The sequence below is a fragment of the Canis aureus genome, chromosome 20, assembly GCF_053574225.1.
Source record: "Canis aureus isolate CA01 chromosome 20, VMU_Caureus_v.1.0, whole genome shotgun sequence".
Taxonomy (NCBI): Eukaryota; Metazoa; Chordata; class Mammalia; order Carnivora; family Canidae; genus Canis; species Canis aureus.
Window position 1 is genome coordinate 8,223,358 of NC_135630.1, and position 26,065 is coordinate 8,249,422.

A 26,065-nucleotide genomic window follows, 5' to 3' on the forward strand; every position below is an offset into this window, starting at 1 on the left:
GACCTTAGAAAAGCCCACTAACCTCTCCATTAAGAAGGAAAATGAAAGCAGAATTTCACATGGACGAACAAATAATAGCAGTCTTTTGTCCACGGGGAAAAGATAGTAAAGATTCTCAGGAGGGATAAAAAAAGAAGACTGTGTTTTAAAATGCAAGCTTTTTCAAACAGCTTTTACTAACATCATGCTACCAGCCATGGGAGAACCACGCATGTGCACAGCCAAGTACTCTGAGCCAAAGTCATTAAGCTGACAATGACATGTGTGTGTGGAGAAACAAGGGAACAATGATTAAATGGGGAAGAAAGCCAGCGAGGGCTGAAAAGAAGCGGTTGTTGGCCACGTGCAACCCAGGAAGGCTGGTGGAGGGAAGACCCAGGTCACTGGGAGAGAAAGAAAGCACGGGGAGGCTCACTGTTCTCTTGAACCATTCATGTGGGCTGCCACTGAGTCCCTTCCCTCCCCAATGTCGGGGATTGAAAATGAATGCTGATGTCTGTCTGTGCAAGCAAAAACGTCTTTCTAGAACAATTTTCACAGTAACTCCGGTTCTGTGATGGACGTACATGTTATTTCCAGTAGGGTCCACTTATCGCTTTTGGATTATTGAAAATTTTTATTCCTAGGGTGGAGGAGTTCAATGGAAGCTGATTCATATGGTTTGTCCTAGTTTTTTAGAGTTATCCTCCCTCTCTATACACTTCATATCTCTTTGAGCATTCAAAGAATTGCTTGAGGAAACTCCAAGGGTCTTTGAGGCAACCAGGCCATGACCCTCAAATTCTGAACAAGGCAGGCAGGCAGGAGACCTGTGAGAAGAAGTATGTCCAAAGCTGATCCAACCCAACTGGAGCCTTGGTGAAAGAAAGGTCCCAGTGTTGGAAAACAGCTACCTAGCCCCCTTCTCCGTGGGAGAAAGACCAGGGAAAAGTCAGCATCTCACTGGATCATGAGCTCAGGTAAATACAATTCACTACTGATTTTTTTTTTTTTAGATCACCTGCAGATTTGTCTTTAGAAAGAAAATTAGCACAATTATGAAGGATTTCTTGCCTTTTTTTTTTTTGATGTTAATCTAACGAAGAAGAAAAAAACACATTGCTGATGCAAAGCAACTGATGGGTGGTTTTGTCTTTTAAAGGAAGAGTCAAAATATTAATACTTATCCTTTGATGAGAAAATGAGAGAACGCTCAAGATTCCTGAAAACATTTAGATACTGTCCTAACACTCTATTTCTTAAGCTTGTTTATTAAAACTAGTTTTTGCATTATGCTAGATAATTTATTTCAGTTAAGTGGATTTCCTCTGATTGAAGATTTTTCACGGACAGAGCACTTACAATTTCTAGCAATACATTAGTGACCCCAGAGCCATGCCACTCTCAGAAGCTACTGAGAAGCAGAGTTAATCTCCTTTTTTTTTTTTTCATCGAATCTCTTATACTAAGTCTCTAAGGCATTTTGCTGGGCCAGAGGAGGTATTCCTAATGCCACTGTCCATATTATCTTCAGCTTACAGGAACAGATATTTCGCTCAATCAGTGTCATTATCTATACTTATATGGATCCCACATGCCAATTAAGATTTGCTAAAACTTTCTGCCATTGCTGGTGCAGCAAATACACTTGTTCAATTCTTTTACAAAATCATTTCCACCGTGCTAGAGATGATCTTTTATTTTTTTGACATCCCTAAAGATGTCTGAATAATCTTTTCAATTAATATTCATGGCCTGACTTATTGGAGAGGGTAAGCAGAGATGACGTAGGGAAAGCTTCCCTCTTCCTGACCGGCACACATGCAGACCCTTGCCACATCCTTGTGTACTTATTCAATGATTTCTCTACTCCTGGACTCTCATCCACACACTATCCTTCCAAGAGGTCCAGTGTAACTGGCAAAGCCATCACCATCAGCACAGCAGACACTCAGGAGCCTGGTGCTAGCTGCAAACACCAGCTCCATTCACCATCAGAAAAGAAAGGCCGGCTCCCTTTTCATGGACAGCACTCCTGCTATGGCTCAGTGTGTCTCCCAGCTGGATAGCCACAAGTCTGTTTCCTTCTTTAGCTGTATTATAATGGAGGGTGAGATGAAAAGGAATACAGGCCCTTGATACCTTTTACTTGGAGTGCTAACTAATGCAGGGCCTCGTGTCTGATCTTCTGCTTGGCTGAGGGGATGGCAGATGGCCTTGTGAAAGCTTTTCAAACCCAGGCTGCTTTCAGCCGGGCATGAGGAGGGTATTGTTACATTTTCCATATAGTGGTAGGAAGCAGCACCGAATAAAAGCACACAACAATTGTGCCACTTCTCTGGGAGGCTTATTACAACCTTACAATGAGGGCTAATTGGCTGATGCCAAAAGCAGACGCAGAAGCAGCTTTGAATATTATTCAGGAGAGGTTTTGGAGAGCAGAGTCAGGAAGGAGGCCGAAGCATCACGGAGAGCAGTGACGGGAAGAACAGTGGAGGGAAGACACGAGGGCCAGGACGAAGAGGAAACAGAGGAGCTGTATTATTTTTATCAGGAAAAAACCCCTCATGCTCCTGTTTACAGTTCATTCACATCCACCTCCTCCCTCTTCCATAAGCCTCCTTATCAGGAGGATGTCAACAGGCAGTCCTGGCTCACAGAGCAGCGTCCACAGGATGCTGCCGTTACCATGACAACCGATGCGGCCAAATCTTGGAGCCTTTAAAGAAACTTTTGTGTGAGCTCCTTGAAGGGGGCAGAGGACGAACTAAAATGTACTGTGCACTTACTGTAGGCCGGGCTAGTTCAAGAAGCTTCCTTTATTCTTTAATCTTCAAAACGATTCTGAGACATATTCTTACGATCACTTTGAACTGAGGAAACTGAGGCTCAGGGATGTTAAATAACTTGCTTAGAGTCTCACAGATTCAGATCCAGGCATTTCTGACCCCAAAGTTCTAGCCCTTCCCACTATACCACCCTGAGCTAATTCTTCAAGCAGCCAGGTCCTGTCTTCTACCCGGCAGGTCATATAGTAGGTGCTCAAGAAATGGCTTTTTGAAAGCACCACTAAACTGATCCATGAAGGAAGATAAGAAATAAGCTGTAAAAAGTATAAATAACTTCGGAGAGCTGACCCTAGGAGATGATTTTCAGCTAGGGACTGGCCTGCCTAACTGGCCCTCACCCCAGTATACACACAGACTCAGAATTCTTTGGCAAAAATGTATTGTCTATTTTATTTTATTTTTAAAAAATATTTTATTTATTCATGAAAGACAGAGAGAGAGAGGCAGAGACACAGGTAGGGGGAGAAGCAGGCTCCATGCAGGGAGCCCGATGTGGGACTCGATCCTGGGACTCCAGGATCACGCCCTGGGCCGAAGGCAGGTGCCAAACCACTGAGCCACCCAGGGATTCCCGTATTGTCTATTTTATACCAGACACTGTGAGGTTCTGGAAGCACAGACATTTAAAAACCCAGGCTGTGTTGTGTAGCAGCTCACATTCTATTGGAGAGGACACATATACATGAAGTACAATATGCTGTGGAAAAATATCGGTAGAGATAAGCTTGGGGTTCTCAAGAAGGAGAAAGGAAACCTAACTCAGCCTGGGAAGGCCAAAGAAGGCTTCCTGGAAGAGGCAATGCCTCAGCGGGTTCTTAAAGGATGAATAGGAATTAGCTAGGCAAAGAGAGGATGAGTGATATTATTCCAGGCAAAGAGAACAGCATAAACAAAGTCCAGGGGCATGAAATAGAGTGTGAGTGGCACATGATTTCCTACTGAGCCCAAACCACGTGACAGGAAATGGTACTGAAGAGAAAGCTAGAGCCAAGCAGAGGAAAACTTTAAATGCCATGCTAAGAGTCTTGGACTTCGTCCAGCAGGGGATGCAACACATTGATTGTTCTCTGCAGGGAGAGGGAGTGATACGGTCAATGTGGAGGATTGATTTGAAGGGATAAGAATTGAAATAGGAAGAACAGTTGGGAGGTTGATGCTGTGGTTTATGTGGGAGATAATGAAGGCCTTGTTGAGGGAAGTGGTGGCAGGGATAGAGAAAGAAAGCCAGATTTATTTGAGAAACAGTTTCAAGGTCAAGTGATTGACTGGATTGTGAGCAATGAGAATGGAATGATGACATATGAATTTCCAGCTTAAGGAACTAGGTGGATAATGGGACCATTCATTAAAATTGTGAATCAGAAATGGGAGCAGATTTAGGGGTCAGGGTAGGCAAAGATAAGTTCCTTTGACACGTGGAACATATCTAGTTGCCTAGCAAGCAGTTGGATTATGAAACAAACTCAGAAGAGAGCTAAAGACAATTAATATAAGGAATAAAGATTCAAGACCAGATGTCTGAAAATAGTTTTACTGTGGTCACATCTGTCCTGCAGAAGTGTTTTGTTTGGACCTCTGTGATATCGTTTCTAAAATTAGAATTAGGTAAAAACCATGGAAAAATAAGGAAATTGCACACACACAAATCTTTATGTCTGATGTCTCTTGACAATTCTGCTTCTTTGCATTCTTTTTCTTTCATGGCAACAGTCAGCTAGAAGTGGGAAACAGCTCTGCATTCTGGGCAGGCCATGTGCTCTCCAGGGAGCCTGAGCCTTCACCTGCCTGGACTCCTGGCCCTGAGGCTCAGCACTGGTTACCATTTTCCCAGCACAATTGTTCTGTTGTCTTTCTTACAGTAGAGTTAAGAGCAAAGTAAACTTTTCTTCTTCTTTTATCTCAATCAAAAGTAATAAATGAAATCTAGTCTAAGACGACTATGTGTTTCAAGATAAATAGTGATAAGGAATGAAGAATATTCTTATATGTTTGATATGCAAAGAAAGCATGTCTTTCTTGAAAGAATTACAGTTGAGATACCATTATGAAACAAATTTTATTATGAACAGTATCTGCTTTATTTAGAAGATGCATGATGACTTTCCATTTGTTTACATCCTTAATTTCTTTCATCAGCGTTTTGTAGTTGTCAGCAGTTAAAATGTCCATACTACCCAAAGTAATCCACAGATTCAGTGCAATCCCTATCAAGATTCCAAAGGCATTTTTTACAAAGATAGAAAAAAATAATTCTAAAATTTTTATGAAACCACGAAAGACCCCACATAGCCAAAACAGTCTTAGAGAAAATAAAAAGAATGAAGCTAGAGGCATGGTACTTCCTGATTTCAGTGTAGTAAAAATGTATTACAAAGTTATAGTAATTAAAACAGTATGGTACTTGCACAAAGACAGACATATAAACCAATGGAACAGAATAGAGAGCCCAGAAATAAAGCCATGCATATATTGCCCTCTGATCTTTAACAGGGGTGCCAGGAATATACAACGGAGAAAAGATAGTCTTTTCAATAAATGATGTTGGGAAAACTAAACTTCAACATGTAAAAGAATAAAATTTAACCCTTACATTACACCATTTGCTATGGTGTATCAACTCAAAATGGATTGAAGACTTAAATGTAAGACCAGAAGCTGTAAAACTTATAGAATAAGGTATAGGGAAGAAGCTTCATGATACGGATTGTGGCAGTAATTTTATGGATATGGCACTAAAAGCACAGACAGCAAAAGCAAAAAATAGACAAATAAGACTACATCAAACTAAAAACCTCCTGCACAGTAAACAATAGAATAAAAAGGCAGCCTACAGAATGGGAGAAGATATTGGCCAATTATAGATCTGATAAAGAGTGAACTTCCAAAATATATAAGGAATTCCCACACTCAATAACCAAACCCAATAATAACCCAATGAAAAATGGGCAAAGGACTTGAACAGACATTTCATCAAAAAAGATGTAGAGATGGCCAACAGATGTGTAAAAAGATGCTCAATGTGACTAATCATCAGGGGAATGCAAATCAAAACTGTAATGATTGGACAGCTATCATTGAAAAAAAAAGACAAGTGTTGGTGGGGATGTGAGGAAATTGGTACCCTTTTACTCTATTGGTGGGAAAGTAAAATTGTACAGCTGCTGTGGAAAACAGTATGGAGTTTCCTCAAAAAGTTAAAAATAGGTGCAACTGTCTGCCTCAGTAAAGCACGCAGCTCTTGATCTCAGGGTCTATGCCCACTGGGCATAGAGATTACTTTTAAAAAGTTAAAAACAAAAATACCATATGATCCAGCCACTGTACTTCTGGATATTTATCCAAAAGAATTGAAATCAGGACCTTGAAAAGATATGAGCACTCTCACATTCATTGCTGCATTATTCACAAGAGTCAAGATGTGGAAACAGCTTAAATGTGCATCAGCAGATGAATGGATAAACAGAAAATGTGTATATATATGCAGTGGAATATTATTCAGCCTTTAAAAAGAAAGAAATCCCACAATATGCCAGAGCATGAATGAACCATGTGGACGTTATACTAAGTGAAATAAGCCAGTCCTTCTGTGACTGAAATACTGTATGATTCCATTTATATGAGGCATCTAAGACTCATAGAAGCAAAGAATAGAATGGTGGTTGCAGGGGTGTCTGGGGAGAAGGGAGAAGGAGCAGCTGCTAATCAGCGGGTTTAGAATGTCAGTTATGTAAGATGAGTAAGTCTAGAGATCTGATGTATAATGTTGTGCCCATAGTTAACAATACTGTATTGTGCACTTATAAATCTGTTAAGAAGGTGTATTTCATATTAAGTGTTCTTACCACATTAAAAGAAAAAAAAGATGCACAATGAGAAAGCCAATAAACTGAAAAAAGAATTGAAATTTCAATAGCTTTTTAAAGAAATTGAAATAAATGATGATATACCATGAATCATTGCCTGGCCCTAAAGGCGTTTGAATTTGCAACCTGTATTGTATTGTCACTGGTATATGGCCTAGATGGGAGGATGGAACTAGGAGGCATGGATGAGATCATCCAGGGAATGTGTCTAGAGAGAGAAGAAAACTAGGTCAAGGACAGAAGTTTGGGGAAACACTTGAGGAAACAGATTCCCAAAGGAGCCTGATTAAGGATGAGAGAGGTTGAAGGGGAACCTGAGAAGTGTAATAGCATCAAATCCAGGGGAGCCGAAACATGAGAAGGAAGGAAGCAAGGGAGGGAGGGTGGGAGGAAGGAAGGAAGGAAGGGAGGGAGAGACTATCAAGTGTCTCTGTTCTGCGTTGTATGCCTCCAACCCGGAAGGGAGGCCCGCCCAGCTACAGACAGTACAGCTTAGACCAGACATCCCCAAGCTACCTTGGTTCACAATACCCTTGAGTATAAGTGGTTTTTTTTTTTTTTCACAGTGCTCCAAGGCCAAGAGAAATACCAAACAAGTTCCATGTATTAAGTATTTAGGTCCAAACATGTTAAGTATTTATGTCCTTAAAACTTAATAACCATTTGAAAAAATACTATACCTAAAAGAAATTTTTAATCTATTTTTTTTATGTCATTCTTAACCACAATGACTCACTTATGGGATGTATGCCTCTGTTGGGCACTGTAAAACTTCACCAACCTTCTCAAACTGACACTCTCATTAACTGATCTACATTGATTTTTATACAGAACTTGCTTTTTATCACAGCAACTACAGTAAACCCGGCATGGAAAGAGAGGTCATTGGAAAAAATGTAGCTCTAGCTCATGTGAAATTGTGAACAGTCTCTAGCGGGCCATGCTCACAATGTCTGCTAGAGGTTGGTGTGCCCCATAGAACCCCCTATAGGTTTGCTGTGGTGCCCTGAGACACCTTGGCACAGAGTCTGGGAACTATGGGGTTAGACAATAGGAGCTGGTCTAGAATCCTGTCATTTATAACTGTGTTTCTATGGAGTCGTTTGGTCTGAAATCCATGTGACTAACCTACAAATGAATTTATGGAGTCTTGACTGGTTTCTGATTTGAGTAACTGCTACCCGCTAGTTGTCAGAGCTTTATACTAACTTGGGAAGTAGGATTACCTAAATAAATCCAAAGTTCAGTGCCTTCAGTGCTCTCCCCAAACCAGCCTTTCCCCAGAGTTTGCAAATATATTCTTCTCCTTTCTCTTGCCTTCCTCTGATTAGAAAAGAAACAGGGGAAAGGGGTGGGGAGGGAGTGAAAGGAGACAGTGACTGTCTAAAGCGGCCAAGGTGGGACTCAGCACCAGGGCACCTGAGACCTGACTATATACTCAAAGACCCTGCATGAGAAGCTCCGTTATCTAGCAGCTAGCAGCTCCATTCAAATAGCACATGAGGCTAGCCAGCGTGCACCTTGGGCAAGTCACCTAGCCTCTCTGGGCCTCTTTATGTGTGTGTGTGTGTGTGTGTGTGTGTGTGTGTGTGTGTGTGGCCTGTAGCAATACAAATATCATAATATATATTGAAAGAAGACTGAGAAATTGGATTAAACTTTTCCTAATATAAGCAATACCCTTCTAATGCTTTGCTCCTGTACAGACTCCACGATTTGAATGATGTCTGCTAAACCAGGTGCATTTATTTCAGAATAATTTGTTTCCCTGTTTTTATTTATCAAAGACCAAGGAACCCCTTATTAACAAAAGCAAACCACAGGGTTACCGCATCAAATTGATAAAATTATCTCCAGAAGCCAAAAACAACGCGGTGCTTCAGTGCATTTTTGTCACAAGCATATGAACAATTTGTATTTGACATCTTGAAACCGTGAAGCAGCACAGATGAGCACTCATGGCTCAGCCCACCGCCGGGTACCATGCTGGACCATCCCACCCCTTAAGGCCCTTTGCCCTCCACGATGCGGCCTCCTCTAACCAAGGAGGGGGGGGCAGCAAGAGGGAGCAAGGAGACACCGGCCCTGCCCTCCTGCGGCCACCATTCATGGCCAGCCTGGTGGTCCTGCTTACCCTGCCCCAGGGCGCTCAGGCTCAGCAGGCAACTCCCCAGGGTCCCTCTCCAAACCTTTGCCAGCAGAGGACAGGACACTTCAACCCCCGCCCCCCTTGCCCTCATCTGCCTTTGTCTGCGCTGCCAGCATGGGGGTGGCCGAAGCTGAGACCTGGAAGGCCCGAGGGCTGGATGAAAGAACCGTTTCACAAAGTCTCATTTCCCTGCCACAGCCCCGTCCCTGCTTTCAGGCCCAGCCCACGCTACCATCTAGAAAGAATCGTGGATTGCAGTGATTTTAGAGCAGGCAAGCACTCTGTATGAACTGCACCCACCCACAGCATATACGGCTCCCCACGCATAGCCTTCTCACTCATCGTGCCTTCTAGAAGCTAAGAGACAGGTTTCCCTTGGTCTTTGTTTCCTTCCCTGCCTTCTGCAGCCTGTCATTTGCTCCAACACCCCGGCGGGAGCATGTTAAGGCCAGCGGTGTCCCGTTTCTTCAACAGCCCGCGTACCTTGTACCTTGCCTCTCCTCATAAAGGCTGAAAATGCTCCTCTTTGATTTCCAAAGCCCCCAGCATGTTTATGCGGTGCCAGGAGGGGAAGCTTAGCTCTGGCTGGCTGGCTGGCGGTTTGTGCTAATTGTCTGGCTGCACTTTAGAAAGAGGCTTTTTGAATCTGAGCATTTAGGGAGAAAGTGGAGAAGCGTGGCTGTATGAAAGAGCAATTGATGTTAAATATTCATGCTCTGCTCTCTGTTAATCAAAATCAGTAACCCCCATTGCTTAGCTTCTGTCTTGCTGGCTTCTTACTATGATTGTGCTAAAGAAACTTGGATACAAAACAATGCCAACAACACACACACACACACACACACACACACATACACACACCCCAAGATGTGGGTGCTTATGGGTTTGAAGTGTTTCCAGTTAACATTGTGCAACTCAGCATTGTCTGATTTCTCTGGGATGTTGAATGAGCCATAGTTATCCCTTCCATCAGCATTTTAGAACCACTATCCTCCCCTTTTTTGCTTCTCTCGTGTTGAATTCACCAAACTTTGCCCTTGCTTAAAATCAAGGCATTTTTTGGAAATAATTCTTAAAGTCAATCACAGTAAATCCTAGTTTATTTTTCGGAGATGATCAAATTATTTTACAAAATAGAGAAGAAATTGACTGTAATTCAACAAAAAATGGTGATAACATAGGTTGTTTTGGTTAACAACTTTAAGGTTATATTTCCTGGGCTTTTAGGAAATAAACATTTTATATTTTTGCTTGCTGATTTATTTCAAAAGAAGATGTAATACAACCACAGAAACTTTCCAAATAATCACTTAACTTAAAAGGAAAAGAAAAATAGCTCTTAAAGAAAAATTTTTTGTTTTATTTTGGTAGCTATATTTTTTTAAGTTTTCGATAATGAGTGTGTTTTAGCATTATAATAAAAATAATAAGTTATATGTTTTTTAAAAACTGAGCAGTAGCTGGATTTTATGTTTCAGAATTCATCAAGCTCTTCCTTACCTATGTCATCTGTAAGAGGAATGCTGGTGAATGTGTTGTCCTCCTCTTCCTCTTTGCTGGACCCGTCCATCTTGTTCACTTTTCTGGCCTGTTAGAAAAATGAGGACAGGGGAAACGACTGTTCTCCATGTGATCGCCCGTGTTAAATCATTAATAAGTGAGCGTCCAGGCTCATTTTTTTATCTGATCCTTGCACTAGTCCCTTTCTTCCTGCTTTCCACCTGAGAGGTTCTTACCTGAACAGTGCAGTCCTAACCCGGAAATAGAGACCCAAGTTAAAGAGTTATAATCCTTTACCTGGAGCTGTTGAGCTAGCGTTACTGCTGTACCCTGGCCAAAAGCCAAACCTTACCTTCAGTCCAGTGACAGTTTGCTTGAGCTGAATTGCCCAGGAACATTGCCCAAAAGGCGCTAGAATGAGGCTGGGGGAAGAGATTAAATTTTGTGTGGTTAGCATATTTTTGGGACACCAACCATAAATTTGTCAAGGATTTTGGTCGGTGACCTAGCAGCAGGACTCGGTCACAGAGCCTCAGTTTCCTGTCCTATATGATGACAAATCTTTTATAAGAATTAAGAGTGAGTAACATTCACTTGATAAACGTCAACCACAGTAATGATCACAAATCATCAGACGTATGCGAGGAAGTAAAATTCTCTATGTAGTGAGCTCATCAGTGCCCTCTCATATTACTGTGTTTGTACCTGACCCTATGAAGACTTATTAAAATGATAGATCTCCCTTCTCTATCCTGGAGGAATCCAAGGGAGAGGATGGTAGCCTTGCCAGCCCTTAGGCCGATAGCCCTTTGTTAGAGGAGGAAGCATTCTTTTATAACTATTTTTCTTGGTCATCTCATCCATAGTCAGATATGTAGACAAACCCAAAACTATCTTAGAATGTCATGTCATCGCTCTTTCAGGTGGGGGGAGGGGAATAAATCAGCAAGTTTGATGAAGAATTTTAAGCAGATATCAAAATTGAGTTACTACATAATAAGTTCTACCTTAAGTGCTTTGATACATAGGATTTTTTTTTTTTATTCACCTGAGTTCATTGTTACTATATCAAGCAAAATGGATGTGAGCTCTTGGAAATCCTGAATGTTAAAAATTAAATTCGCCAGAATAGAATTCCCTCTAATTTTCTAATGACAGTCTATAAATATTGAGTGCCTGTTCTATACAAGCTAGGGACTTTGGAGGGTTCAAAGTAACGGATGGTTATTGCTGTTAATAGGCTTATAAAAGAGCTCAAAGGCAAGAGTTCTGGAGGTTTATAAAAGGGAAAGAGTATGTCTGGCTAGCAGATCTTGAAAGGCTAGAAGCAGTGACATTTGAGATGCATGATCAATGACAAGTGGAATCCAATAGGCAAAAATGGCCACTGGTAAGCACTTTCTCAGTGAAGGAACATGGACAAAGACTCAGAGATGGGAAAAGAGTAAGCACATATGGGAACCAAGAGTGGAGGATGTACATAGCTAAGGCATAGGAGATAAGGATGAATATGGGGTAAGGCCATATCTAAGAGAGCGTTGAATGCCAGACTGTGTCCAGTCCTCTAAGAATTGGACACTTACATGGGATTAAAAGGGTGAGAAAAAATAGAGAAAGAGCAAAGGAAAGGCTGGGAGAGCCATCAGACAATGATGCAAGACTAACCCAGTGAGGAGAAACCAGGAGGGAAGGCCTAGCTTATCTTTCACGTTAAGGAAGTGTCAACAAGGTTGTCAAAGAATACTTTAGTCAAAGCTGATCATAAGGGCAGTCCTGTGTCTCCTAGGACATTCCTGCAAGCACTTGCTCTTAACCTCTATATTAACTACTCCTAATAAAATTATTAGGCAGAGGATGGAAGAGAAGAATTAATTAACCTGGTAAAAGAATTTAGAAATCAAAGGGCACATTTGATTAAATTGCATATTTGGGTTTTATTTTATTTTATTTTATTGGGTTTTATTTTTATTATTCATGGCCAATTGTGCATTTTGCTAGAATTAGCCTATGTTCTTTGCCTTCTTTCGGATTATCTTTTTTTTTTTTTTTAAAAAAGGTCATTTGTTATGAAATATCTATCCTAATGGACAGGGGAATGAAAAGAGATAAAACTCAAGTCCATCAGCATTGCTACTATCTCCATAGTCTTTGGGCAATAGTTATGATGGAATGTTCACTTTTAACTGGAGTGCAGAATTACCTATGGGTTGGGCGCACCTGAGTGGCTCAGGGCACGATCCTGGAGTCTCAGGATCAAGTCTCACTTCAGGCTCCCGGCATGGAGCCTGCTTCTCCCTCTGTGTCTCTGCCTCTCTCTCTCTTTGTGTCTCTCATGAATAAATAAAATCTTTTTTAAAAAAAGAATTATCTGTGGCCTGAAATTATCAATAGTGAATATTTCCCCCTATGTTTTCTCCTAATAGTTTTATTGTTTTGGCTCTCATATTTAAGTCATTGAACCATTTTCAGTATCATTTTTCTATGTGGAGTAAGGTAGGGATGCAGCTTCACTTCTTTGTATTTGGATATTTAGTTATCCCAACACCATTTGTTGAAGAGAACATTTTTTCCCTCATTGGATGGTTTTGGGATCTTTGTCAAAAATCAATTGGTTAAAAAAAAAATCAATCGGTCATAGATGTTTGGGGTTAGTGTTGGAATCTCAGTTCTGTTCCATTGGTTTATATGTCTATCCTTATGTCAGTACTGCACTGCTTTGATTACTGTGGCTTTGTGGTAAGCTTTGAAATCAGGAAGTATGAGTACTCCAACTTTGTTTTTAAATAATGTTTTGACTATTTGGGGTCCCTTGAAATTTCAGATGAATTTGAAGATTGACATGGATCTGGCAATGTATTCCTGGATTTGACAGCAAAAACATGAGCAACGAATTAAAAATAACTTGGACTTCATAAAAATGTAAATAGTATGTACATCAAAGGACATTATCAGAATGTGGGAAGGCTATCTACAGAATGGGATAAAATACTTACAAATTGCATATTTGATAAGACTTCAATTTCTAGAATATATAAAGAACTCTTATGATTCAACAACAAAAAGAAAACCTAATTTTTAAAATGAGTGAAGAACATGAACAGATATTTCTCCAAAGAAGATATGTAAATAGCAAATAAACACATGAAAATATGTTAAATTTTATTGGTCATTAAGAAAATGCAAATCAAAACCACAGTGAGAGGGCAGCCCCGGTGGCACAGCGGTTTGGCGCCGCCTGCAGCCTAGGGCATGATCCTGGAGACCTGGGATCGAGTCCCACATCGGGCTCCCTGCATGGAGCCTGCTTCTCCCTCTGCCTGTGTCTCTGCCTCTCTCTCTCTGTGTGTCTCTATGAATAAATAAATTTTAAAAAATCTTTTTTTAAAAAAACCACAGTGAGATACCACCCCACACCTACTAGGATGGCATTAATAAAAACAACAATAACAAAACTGGAGCCTAATGGCAAGGATATGGAGAAATAAGAACTTTCATTCATTGCTGGTGGGAATGTACAATGATGCAGCCACAGTGGAAAATATCTTGGCAATTCCTCAAAAAACTAAACATAGAATTATCATATAACCCAGAGATTCCACTCCTGTGGTATATACCCAAAAGTTATAAAAAATATATGTCCACACAGAAAGTTATATATATGAATGCTTATAGTAGCATTATACATAGAAGCCAAAAGGTGGAAACAACCCAAATGTCTGTCAGTGGATGAATGGATAAACATATTGTGATATACAAATACAATGAGATATTATTAATCAAAAAGCAGGATCACAGTGCTAATACATGCTATGACTGAAATGAATCTTGAAAACATGTTAAGTAAAAGAAGCTAGACACAAAGAGTAATATATTTATATGATTCCTTTTATGTGATATATTCAGAATAGGAAAGTCTATAGAGGCAGAAAACGTGGGATGGGGGAAGGAGGAAATGTGGAGTGATTATTTAATGAGTATGGGTATTTTGGGGATGTCTGGGTGGCTCAGTGGTTAAGTGTCTGCCTTTGAGTATGGGTATTTTTCTGGGATGATGAAAAGTTTGAAACTAGAGAGAGGTGGTGCTTGAACCATATTGGGAACACATTAAATGCTGCTGAACTGTATACTTTATAATGGTTAATTGCTTATTATATGAATCTTGCCTCAATTTAAAAAAAGAAAGATTGAGAAAACTCAATTAGGAAAAAAATTATCCATGGTTTGTCCATCTATAATGTGAATGAGAGAACTGAGTTAAGTACCCCAAATCATAACATACTTTACAATTTCAAATTCAACAGAAGACTAGTCTACAATCTATCATAGAATTAATAGGGTTAGAATAAACCTTGTATCCTATCTACCACATCTCACAAAATTGATAAGGCTAGAAAAGTTAAGGGCACAAATCTTTATTATAATAGTCTACCCTAAAACAGGATTCAAAAGATAAACACTAAAGCAAATATGGGTATGGGACAAATCATCTTCTCTCATTTTTTTAAGTGGGGAGTGTGAGATATAAATGCATGTGTATATGCACATTAATGGGTTTGGGGGGTAACAGAGCTGAAGAAAGTATAAAATGAAGAGAATTCATTAACTAATCAGGATTCTCACTGCCTTTGTCATAATCTCAAAATATCAATATCAATAACGAAGCACATCAGAAGCTAGTACGTACTACTGGCTTTCTCAGAGCTTTTTAAAAGCAATAGCTCGGGAAACATCTCTCTGGGCCCTGAGTACCAATTATGCCATCTGAAGTGTATGTAATCAGAGTCCTGGAGAGAAACTGGCATCTTTAAAGAAGGTGCTAAGCATTCCTCTGCTGTATAAAAGGTTCTCTTTCTTTAGGAGTAATTTCACATGAGACTATTTGGATATTTTTGACAAATTAGTGCAAATTGGATTAATTCAGCCCATTAGCTACAAAGGGGTTTGTGAGGCAGAATTTTATTTTCATTATATATAGTTGATAATAATAGCTAGTATTTATTGAGCGATTATACTCAGTGACAGTCTAAGAGTTTTACCAGGAGGCATCTCATTATTCCTCACAACAACCCTATAAGGAAGCGGAAACGTGTGGACAAGATCATTTGCCCAAGACCCACAGTCAGGAAGTAGCTGAGCCAGGATTCATACTCGGGGAGTCCAGGTCTAAAGCCCATTCCAACCACACTGGTGCGTGGCCTTTAAAATGCATAAGCATTAAAATATCCTATCTGATTCATACTGTATTTTTACCTCTACATGTTCATTTCAAAGATAAAGATCAAACACTAAAATACATAAGAAAGGAAATATTAGGAGATTTTAGATTTGTGTTTTTCTTTAGGCTACTATAAATCAGACTAGCTATTAGTGTGGGCCTTTTTTTTTTTTAATAGAAGCTTTTCGTTAATTATACCCTGTTTTAAATGAGTTTGTCTTTTGGCTTTCACAAGTATATTTAAAATATATGTCATTTAGATCAGATATTCAATTTCAAACATACTTGAATATGCTAACAGCTCACATCAAGAAATTTTTACATATAACAACTGGTTTTGGCGGTTGAGTGATAAATAGAAACAATTCCTGACTTCACTGATGGATATTCCCTCAGAAAACATCAGCCTGGATTCTTCAGCATCTGCAATAATGTACCATGACATTCATAATACATGCATTTTAGGTGAGCGTATAACATGTATGCAAATCCTGATTACATAGAATTTGATGGCACGTGGTTAAAAGAAACAAACGTGTAATAAATATAATGCTTTGTGATTCAACACAAGGCCAAAAAGGGTCAAGTAATGTTAGTTAACAGCTTCTGTTTTGCCCAATTGCCTTTAGACGATCTACTCATGCAGCATAAAGATGGCAGATTTCACTCCAATATTCATCAAACGTTATGTGGACTCGTTGTACTTCAAGGGTAAATACTGCATCTCTTTAAATGCCTTTGGTGATGCCCAATCCTGCTTGGGCAACCCAGGAAAATTTAAGGAAATTTTAACACATTTTATTTTATATATTGTATGTAACTTTCAGTCAGAATAAAAACTGCCTAGATTTATTCAACATTCATTCAATAAATATTTATTTTTTATTTATTTATTTATTTATTTTGAAGATTTTATTTATTTATTCATTCATGAGACACACACAGAGAGGCAGAGACATAGGCAGAAGGAGAAGCAGGCTCCATATAGGGGGCCGGATGCGGGACTCGATCCCAGGACCCCAGGATCATACCCTGAGCCAAAGGCAGGTGCTCAACCACTGAGCCACCGAGGCACCCTCAACAAATATTTATTGAACACTTACTATGTGCTAAGCATTTTCCTAGGCACTGGCAGATATAGCAATGAATGAAACAAAATACTTTCTATCATAGAGCTTATATTCTTGGTGGGAAGACAGTGATCAAACACACACATATACATATACAAATGTATATACTGCTTGTATGTACAAATACATATACCCAGACACATATCCATACAATGAAGAGAGGTGTTAGGAAGTGCTAGGAAAGAAAATAATGCAAGGTAAGGGAGATAGAGAATGATAGGAGTGTGGTATTATTTAATATAGTGTGTTAGAGAAGACCTATCTGTTAAGATGATATTTGAGCAGATACTAGAGTTGAGGGAACATCTGAAGGAAGAGCATTCCTGACAGACCAGCAAGTACCAAGACCTGGAGATGGAAGCAGGTTTGACATATTCAAAGAAGGTGCACAAAGCACAGTGAGGCTTGAGCAATAACCAAAAATACAGCAGGGGGCTATCCATGTAGAGCTTTGGGATCTGTGACCCAAGGTTCATTGACCATGTACAGTCTTCAAGTTTCTTGGGTTTCACTCTCTGAAGTGAGACACATTATGACCTAGAGGAGACACAATCTCTCTTAGGTTCACTTAGAATCACTCTGATCATAGTAAAGAATGTTGGGGAGGGGAAGAAGGGCAGAACCAGGGAAGTGAATTAGAAGACTGTTGTGATAATCCAGGCCAAGAGGTGGTGCTGATTTAGACCTGAGCAATAGCTGTGGAGGTGGTAATAAAGTAGTCCAGTGTTGGACATATTTCAAACTGGGAACCAACAGCATTTGCTGGTGTGAGGAGTGAGAGAAAGAGATGAACCAAGAATCACTCCAAGGTTTTTGGCATAAGCAACCAAAAAAGCAAAAAAGGAGGTATCATTTGTTCAGGAAGAAAGACTGTGAGAGAAGCACATGGTAAGGGGAGAAAATTAAGGGTTTGCTTTGGGGCATGTCAATTCAAGATGCCTTTAAACATCCAGATAGAGATGTTGAGTAGGCAACTGAATAGGAGTGTGAAGTTCAGGGCAGAGGCTGGGGTGATAGAACTTGGGAGTTGTTCATGATGAATGGTGTGTAACACCGTAGGCCAGGTAAGATCACTTAGGCAGTGGTGTAGACAGAGCAGAGGAAAGAATGATTCGTGAATGTCAACCCTTAGAAATCAGGAATATGAGGAGTAATCCATGCAGGGGCTGAGAAAGAACAGCCAGCGTGGAAGGAGGAGAAGCTGAAGAGCTATGTCCTGGAAGCCAAATGAGAGATTGTTCTCTAAGAATAGAGTGATCAACAGAGTTAAGAGCTGTTGTCAGGTCAAATAAGCTAAGTCAGGAATGATCGCATATAAGATGTTTAACGGAATGCCTGGTTTCAGTTTCCTCCTACAAAAATTTTCAACCAACGAGAAAAATTCATGGCTACAAAAATAAGAAGATGAGGAGAGATCAGGAAATGGAAATTATAAAGAAAAAGACAAATTGGAAAATATGAGCAAGACCTGTCCAGCAGGGCAGGTTGCAGCCAAGGAGAACAGGATGGAAAATGTTCATTTCCATAGCCCAGTAGTGAATCCAGAATTCCTTTATAGCAAGAACTCAAGGTCAGCATTTGATTGGAAGGGGGCAGTTGCCACTTGTCTTGGAACTGCATTTTACATGATATTAGGAAAACATCATTGTCCTTATCAAAGCATCATCTAGGGCCACCATTGCCCAGACCTGAGACTGCAAATGTGCCCATGTACCTGTCCCAGTACAGAGCTGTCTGGTAGGGTGTGTGGGCCCTGAAATCTATCCCATGCTCTGCTGGAAAAACCATGCCCTGGACCTCACAGGTCTAATTTGCATATATGCTAATGATAGCCCAACATCAATGCAATGGAAACTGCTTTTTCATCTCCAAGAGGCGCAAACTATAAATTCCTGTATTAAGAAGAAAAATTGTCAAAACTCATTTCTCATTTCTGAAGATTCTTCATAATCCATAACGTGTTTTTCAAAGATGAGCTATCCTGACACTCACACACCCTTATCCTTAATAGGCATTTATTAACGTTAATGCCTCCAAAGTTAATTGCCTCTTATTATTAGATGTCTACATCTGAGGAGAGAAATAAAGCCATGAATGAAATCCAACTTCAATAAAATTTCACATGCTTTCCTAGGAACTAAGAAATTCATACTTGCATGTATTGAAACTCTGCAGTCCTTGTCTGAAAAGCTTGATTGGTGGTTTGCTAAGGTCAGTATGTTATTATTCTGGCTGTGCTGGCTCCCTCTGGTGGATAGATGACATGAACATTAATTTTGGGTGCTTGTAACAAAAAGCTCCGGTGTATTGAAGCCCTGAGGGCTTGTCTATTCAAAGTGAGTTCTAGGAGATTTCCCATGATTATATGCTGTGTATACACAGGATGCCTTTGGGAGCAGTAGGTTCCGAGGTACCAAGGGAAGGACACTCAGGGTAGCAGTGGTGATCTTGTAAACAAGTATCAGGTGGGATTGCTACCGATGGGCTTTTTAAAAGTTTGTTTTAAGGCATAATATATATATATATGTAGTAAAGTTGCAAATTAGAAAATTACAGATATGTAATATACATCCAACATCGAGACCAAAACATTTCTAGCACCTTACGATAAGGTTTTTAAAAAATTGGTTTGCTTCTGTAGCATTCAGGTCTATTTTGCAGCAGAGAAAACAAACTCTAGGTGCAGATTCTGACAGTAGCCTACCCAAAGGCACTTTGAGGAATAATTTGTTAAATGCATCGAGATGAAAATATGTTGGGTACAGAGTTGACTCTGAAGTAGCACACAGATCTTAGTACCCTCCACCCCAAAGCGGAAGTTGTTCATCTCTGTCCTTTAGCTTGGTTGCCATCTCTTTGCTCTCTCTCACGAATGATTTTCCCATTCGATTCTCCGTCTTCAGTTCAAACACCTTAATGGAATGTTGTATGGTCAGACCTGTGGATACAGAGAAGACGAAGCTGTGGTCTCTGTCCTCCAAGAACTCATAGAATGGGAGGAAATGGGTGATGCCAATCCAGTGTGTTACGTGTGACAGTAATACTAGCTGACGTTTATGGAGTACGTCCTGATATCAAGCTTTTCTCTCAAGACATTACCTACATCTCATTTGAACCTCGTCACTATTACCATTACTTTACTGATGAGGTGATGAAAGCACAGAGAGGCTGGTGATTTGCCCAAGGACGACATAGCTGGTATGTGTGGCTGCCAGGACGTGGTGCCATCACCTACATGTGCATCCGTTTCCCTGCTGCTGTTTCTCAAGCGTGGTGTTGGAGGCACACGAGGGAAGGAAGGGAGCAGGGAAATCTTTGAGTGTCCTGTCTGTTGGGCTCTCCAACCAGGAGTCACGCAAAGCACTACAGGAAAATATGCCAATCATTGTCCCCCTCTGACACAGCCCTCATCCAGCCCCCAGCTCCCTATCTTACAGACTTGAGCAAAAACTGGCTGCATCATTGTAAAAATTCAAAGGCATGTTTACTTTTCATATGAAATACATCAAAAATTACTCCAGTGCACACGTGGCTATCCATTGTTATGACATGAATTTCTCCAAATCACAGGTAATCAGAACCAGGTGTCAGACAATTTTTGTAGATTTCTATTTAAATTGACGCGCTATGTTATTGAGTTATCACCATCTACGAGTGATTTTTTTTTTCAGTCTTGAAAGCACAGTAGAAAGCATTATTGGAAAAAAAAAAAAGAAAGAAAGAAAAAGAAAAAAAAAGCATTATTGTAACCTTAGGGAATTCCAAATAGTTCAAAACAGATCAGTGTAGTGGTGCAAGAGTTTGAAATCCCACCTGAAGGTGGTGTTTGCATCTTCCTCCTGTCAGAATTTTCTTTTTTTTTTTTTTGTTTTTTTTTTAATTTATTTTTTATTGGTGTTCAATTTACTAACATACAGAATAACACCCAGTGCCCGTCACCCATTCACTCCCACCCCCCGCCCTCCTCCCCTTCTACCACCCCTAGTTCGTTTCCCAGAGTTAGCAGTCTTTACGTTCTGTCTCCCTTTCTGATATTTCCCACACATTTCTTCCCCCTTCCCTTATTTTCCCTTTCACTATTATTTATATTCCCCAAATGAATGAGAACATATAACGTTTGTCCTTCTCCGACTGACTTACTTCACTCAGCATAATACCCTCCAGTTCCATCCACGTTGAAGCAAATGGTGGGTATTTGTCATTTCTAATAGCTGAGTAATATTCCATTGTATACATAAACCACATCTTCTTTATCCATTCATCTTTCGTTGGACACCGAGGCTCCTTCCACAGTTTGGCTATCGTGGCCATTGCTGCTAGAAACATCGGGGTGCAGGTGTCCCGGCGTTTCATTGCATTTGTATCTTTGGGGTAAATCCCCAACAGTGCAATTGCTGGGTCGTAGGGCAGGTATATTTTTAACTGTTTGAGGAACCTCCACACAGTTTTCCAGAGTGGCTGCACCAGTTCACATTCCCACCAACAGTGTAAGAGGGTTCCCTTTTCTCCGCATCCTCTCCAACATTTGTTGTTTCCTGCCTTGTTAATTTTCCCCATTCTCACTGGTGTGAGGTGGTATCTCATTGTAGTTTTGATTTGTATTTCCCTGATGGCAAGTGATGCAGAGCATTTTCTCATATGCATGTTGGCCATGTCTATGTCTTCCTCTGTGAGGTTTCTGTTCATGTCTTTTGCCCATTTCATGATTGGATTGTTTGTTTCTTTGGTGTTGAGTTTAATAAGTTCTTTATAGATCTTGGAAACTAGCCCTTTATCTGATATGTCATTTGCAAATATCTTCTCCCATTCTGCAGGTTGTCTTTGAGTTTTGTTGACTGTATCCTTTGCTGTGCAAAAGCTTCTTATCTTGATGAAGTCCCAATAGTTCATTTTTGCTTTTGTTTCTTTTGCCTTCGTGGATGTATCTTGCAAGAAGTTACTATGGCCGAGTTCAAAAAGGGTGTTGCCTGTGTTCTTCTCTAGGATTTTGATGGAATCTTGTCTCACATTTAGATCTTTCATCCATTTTGAGTTTATCTTTGTGTATGGTGAAAGAGAGTGGTCTAGTTTCATTCTTCTGCATGTGGATGTCCAATTTTCCCAGCACCATTTATTGAAGAGACTGTCTTTCTTCCAATGGATAGTCTTTCCTCCTTTATCGAATATTAGTTGCCCATAAAGTTCAGGGTCCACTTCTGGATTCTCTGTTCTGTTCCACTGATCTATGTGTCTGTTTTTGTGCCAGTACCACACTGTCTTGATGACCACAGCTTTGTAGTACAGCCTGAAATCTGGCATTGTGATGCCCCCAGATATGGTTTTCTTTTTTAAAATTCCCCTGGCTATTCGGGGTCTTTTCTGATTCCACACAAATCTTAAAATAATTTGTTCTAACTCTCTGAAGAAAGTCCATGGTATTTTGATAGGGATTGCATTAAACGTGTATATTGCCCTGGGTAACATTGACATTTTCACAATATTAATTCTGCCAATCCATGAGCATGGAATATTTTTCCATCTCTTTGTGTCTTCCTCAATTTCTTTCAGAAGTGTTCTATAGTTTTGAGGGTATAGATCCTTTACCTCTTTGGTTAGGTTTATTCCTAGGTATCTTATGCTTTTGGGTGCAATTGTAAATGGGATTGACTCCTTAATTTCTCTTTCTTCAGTCTCATTGTTAGTGTATAGAAATGCCACTGACTTCTGGGCATTGATTTTGTATCCTGCCACGCTACCGAATTGCTGTATGAGTTCTAGCAATCTTGGGGTGGAGACTTTTGGGTTTTCTATGTAGAGTATCATGTCATCGGCGAAGAGGGAGAGTTTGACTTCTTCTTTGCCAATTTGAATGCCTTTAATGTCTTTTTGTTGTCTGATTGCTGAGGCTAGGACTTCCAGTACTATGTTGAATAGCAGTGGTGAGAGTGGACATCCCTGTCTTGTTCCTGATCTTAGGGGAAAGGCTCCCAGTGCTTCCCCATTGAGAATGATATTTGCTGTGGGCTTTTCATAGATGGCTTTTAAGATGTCGAGGAATGTTCCCTCTATCCCTACACTCTGAAGAGTTTTGATCAGGAATGGATGCTGTATTTTGTCAAATGCTTTCTCTGCATCCAATGAGAGGATCATATGGTTCTTGGTTTTTCTCTTGCTGATATGATGAATCACATTGAATGTTTTACGGGTGTTGAACCAGCCTTGTGTCCCAGGGATAAATCCTACTTGGTCATGGTGAATAATTTTCTTAATGTACTGTTGGATCCTATTGGCCAGTATCTTGTTGAGAATTTTTGCATCCATGTTCATCAGGGATATTGGTCTGTAATTCTCCTTTTTGGCGGGGTCTTTGTCTGGCTTTGGAATTAAGGTGATGCTGGCCTCATAGAACGAATTTGGAAGTACTCCATCTCTTTCTATCTTTCCAAACAGCTTTAGGAGAATAGGTATGATTTCTTCTTTAAACGTTTGATAAAATACAAGCATCCATTCAAAAACTGGAAAGAACTCAAATACAAAAGCTAACCTTACACATAAAGGAGCTAGAGAAAAAACAGCAAATAGATCCTACACCCAAGAGAAGAAGGGAGCTAATAAAGATTCGAGCAGAACTCAACGAAATCGAGACCAGAAGAACTGTGGAACAGATCAACAGAACCAGGAGTTGGTTCTTTGAAAGAATTAATAAGATAGATAAACCATTAGCCAGCCTTATTAAAAAGAAGAGAGAGAAGACTCAAATTAATAAAATCATGAATGAGAAAGGAGAGATCACTACCAACACCAAGGAAATACAAACGATTTTAAAAACATATTATGAACAGCTATACGCCAATAAATTAGGCAATCTAGAAGAAATGGACGCATTCCTGGAAAGCCACAAACTACCAAAACTGGAACAGGAAGAAATAGAAAGCCTGAACAGGCCAATCACCAGGGAGGAAATTGAAGCAGTCATCAAAAACCTCCCAAGACACAAGAGTCCAGGGCCAGATGGCTTCCCAGGAGAATTTTATCAAACGTTTAAAGAAGAAATCATACCTATTCTCCTGTCAGAATTTTCTAAAGCAGACAAAGACTTCTTACAAAGATAGCTGAGCCTCCCCCCTCCCCCCATAATCGCCAACACAGTCTTTTCTCCTCAAACACAGACAGATTATGTCCATCTGCATCACTGTGATGTCTTCACACTTAGGCTCCTCAGACAACAAGGACCAAGTGTAACTTACATGGAATTTTATTTATCACAGACTAGGTACATATGGGAATAGAATCATTATAACAGGGTCTAGTAGCAGTTATCGTTGTGTTAACATGGGAAGTGAGTCCCAATCTCTTTTAGGCTATCTTATATGACATTAAAGTATGCTATAAAAAATGAGGTTTGTGTAACTGAAGAGAAAATAGTGGAGGAACATTGAGTAGTCTCTACAGTCGTCCAGCCTGCGCACCTCAAAAGACCCAACCACATTGTGGGCAGTGATTGGGTTTCGCCAATTTGCTGTTACTAGATTGAGCTTTATTGGGGTTACAGTTTGCTGTTACAGTTTCATAGCTGCCTAAGAACCATAAGCATAAAAATCACATATTTGGATGTTTATACATATTCTTAAAACAAGTGATAAAAGATGTCAACAGTATGAGTGGACAACCGATGAGAAATTTTTCTTTTAAAAGGGGGGTCTTGTATATTCTCCGTGTGAGAAATACTGTACTGTAACCCTAAGGCCTACAGAGGGAGACAAACACAGGCCTTGCTCTTTGGAGTTTACATTAACACAGCATTCCTCACAGTGGACGAGAGTGAAAAGGTCATACAGCAACTTTTTTTGAAGTCATGATACTACATTTATTGGTGTTTGGTTTTGTTTGTTGTTTTTTTTTTTTAACTCTTTGACACTCTTTAAAAGTTGCTATTCAGCAAATAGGGTTTTTTTTTTTTTTTTCTGTATTTTTTTTCTGTATTTCCTATTGGGATCTCCCTGACATCTTGGTTGATTTTTTTTCAATGTTATGCAGTAAAATTCATTTTTTTGTAGCGCATAGTTTTATGGGGTTTGACAAATGTATCTGTCACCCCAATACCGTATAGAGCATTTCACCACTATAAAAATTACTTGGTGTGGCCCCCTTGTAGAAGATCTCTCCCTATTCCCCCAACCTCTGGCAACCACTGACCTGTTTTCTATCCCTGCAGATGTGCCTTTTCCAAAATTTTATAAAGATACAGTCATATCAGATGTAGCCTTTGGGGTCTGATTTCTTTCACCTACAGAATTCATTTAAGATTCAAACATGTTATTGTGTGTGAATCAATGGCTCATTCATTTTTATTGCTGAGTAATAATCCATTGTATGGATATCAAGTTAATTTACCCATTGCCCTGTTGAAGTATATCTTGTTTGTTTCCAGTTTGGGATGACTATGAATGAAGTTGTGACCAATATTCCAATGTGTTTCAACTCATTTGGAATTGAAATATCTAGTAGTAGAATTTCCGGGTCATGTTGGAAGTATATACTTACCTTGATGAAAAATAACCAAACTGTCTTCCAATATGGTTGTACTGTTGTTTTCCATTCTCACCTGCAATGAATGAGTGTTCCTGTTGTTCTACCTCTTTACCAGAATTTGGTACTGTCAGGGTTTTTTCACTTTAACAAATCTGATAAAGGGACACCTGGGTGGCTCAGCGGTTGAGCATTTGCCTTTGGCTCAGGGCGTAATCCTGTAGTCCTAGGATCGAGTTCCACATCGAGTCCCACATCGAGTCCCACATCGGGCTCCCTGCATGGAGCCTGCTTCTCCCTCTGTGTCTCTGCTTCTCTCTGTGTCTCTCAGGAATAAATGAATGAAATCTTAAAAAAAAAAATTCTAATAAGTTTGCAGCGCTATCACAACATGGTTTTCATTTACATTTTCTTGGTAACAAATGATGTTGAGCATCTCTCATTTTCCATTAATATCTTCTTGGTGAAATATGTGCTCATCTCTTTTGCTATTTAAAAAATGGGTTGTTTGTTTTCCTATTGTTGAGTTTTAAGATGTTATCAATTCTGTATACAAGTTTTTGTCAGATATGTGATTCGTAAATATTTTTTTCCCAGAATGTGCCTTTGGCAGAGCCAAGATTTCAGTTTCAATAAAGTCCAATTCATCAGTTTTTTGTTTTGTAGATTGTGCTTTTAGAATTGTATCTAAAAACTCATTGCCAAACTCCAGGTCATTCAAACTTTCTGCCAGGTTTTCTTTTAGACATTTACAGTTTTACATTCAGGTATATGATCTATCTTTAGTTAAATTTTCTTCAAGATGTGAAATATACGTAGAGGGTTTTTGTTTGTTTTATTCTGTTTTGTTTTTTATATGTATGTCCAGTTGT

General features: G+C 39.8%; 2 protein-coding genes across 18 annotated transcripts in view; one reads left to right on the plus strand and one right to left on the minus strand.

Moving 5' to 3' along the window:
* Positions 1 to 10,428, minus strand: part of SCOC (short coiled-coil protein) — a 42,110-nt gene extending 31,682 nt beyond the window's left edge. For both annotated transcript variants that reach the window (XM_077860977.1, XM_077860976.1), the window contains exon 1: positions 10,341 to 10,428. In XM_077860977.1, the coding sequence (XP_077717103.1) occupies positions 10,341 to 10,410 (70 nt within the window). In that variant the 5' untranslated portion in view covers positions 10,411 to 10,428. The remainder of the gene's footprint in view (positions 1 to 10,340) is intronic.
* Positions 1 to 26,065, plus strand: part of LOC144291444 (uncharacterized) — a 203,616-nt gene that overhangs the window by 21,925 nt on the left and 155,626 nt on the right. For all 16 annotated transcript variants that reach the window (XR_013358708.1, XR_013358713.1, XR_013358710.1 and 13 more), the window contains exon 4: positions 16,185 to 16,266. The gene's annotated coding sequence lies outside the window, so the exon portion shown is untranslated. The remainder of the gene's footprint in view (positions 1 to 16,184; positions 16,267 to 26,065) is intronic.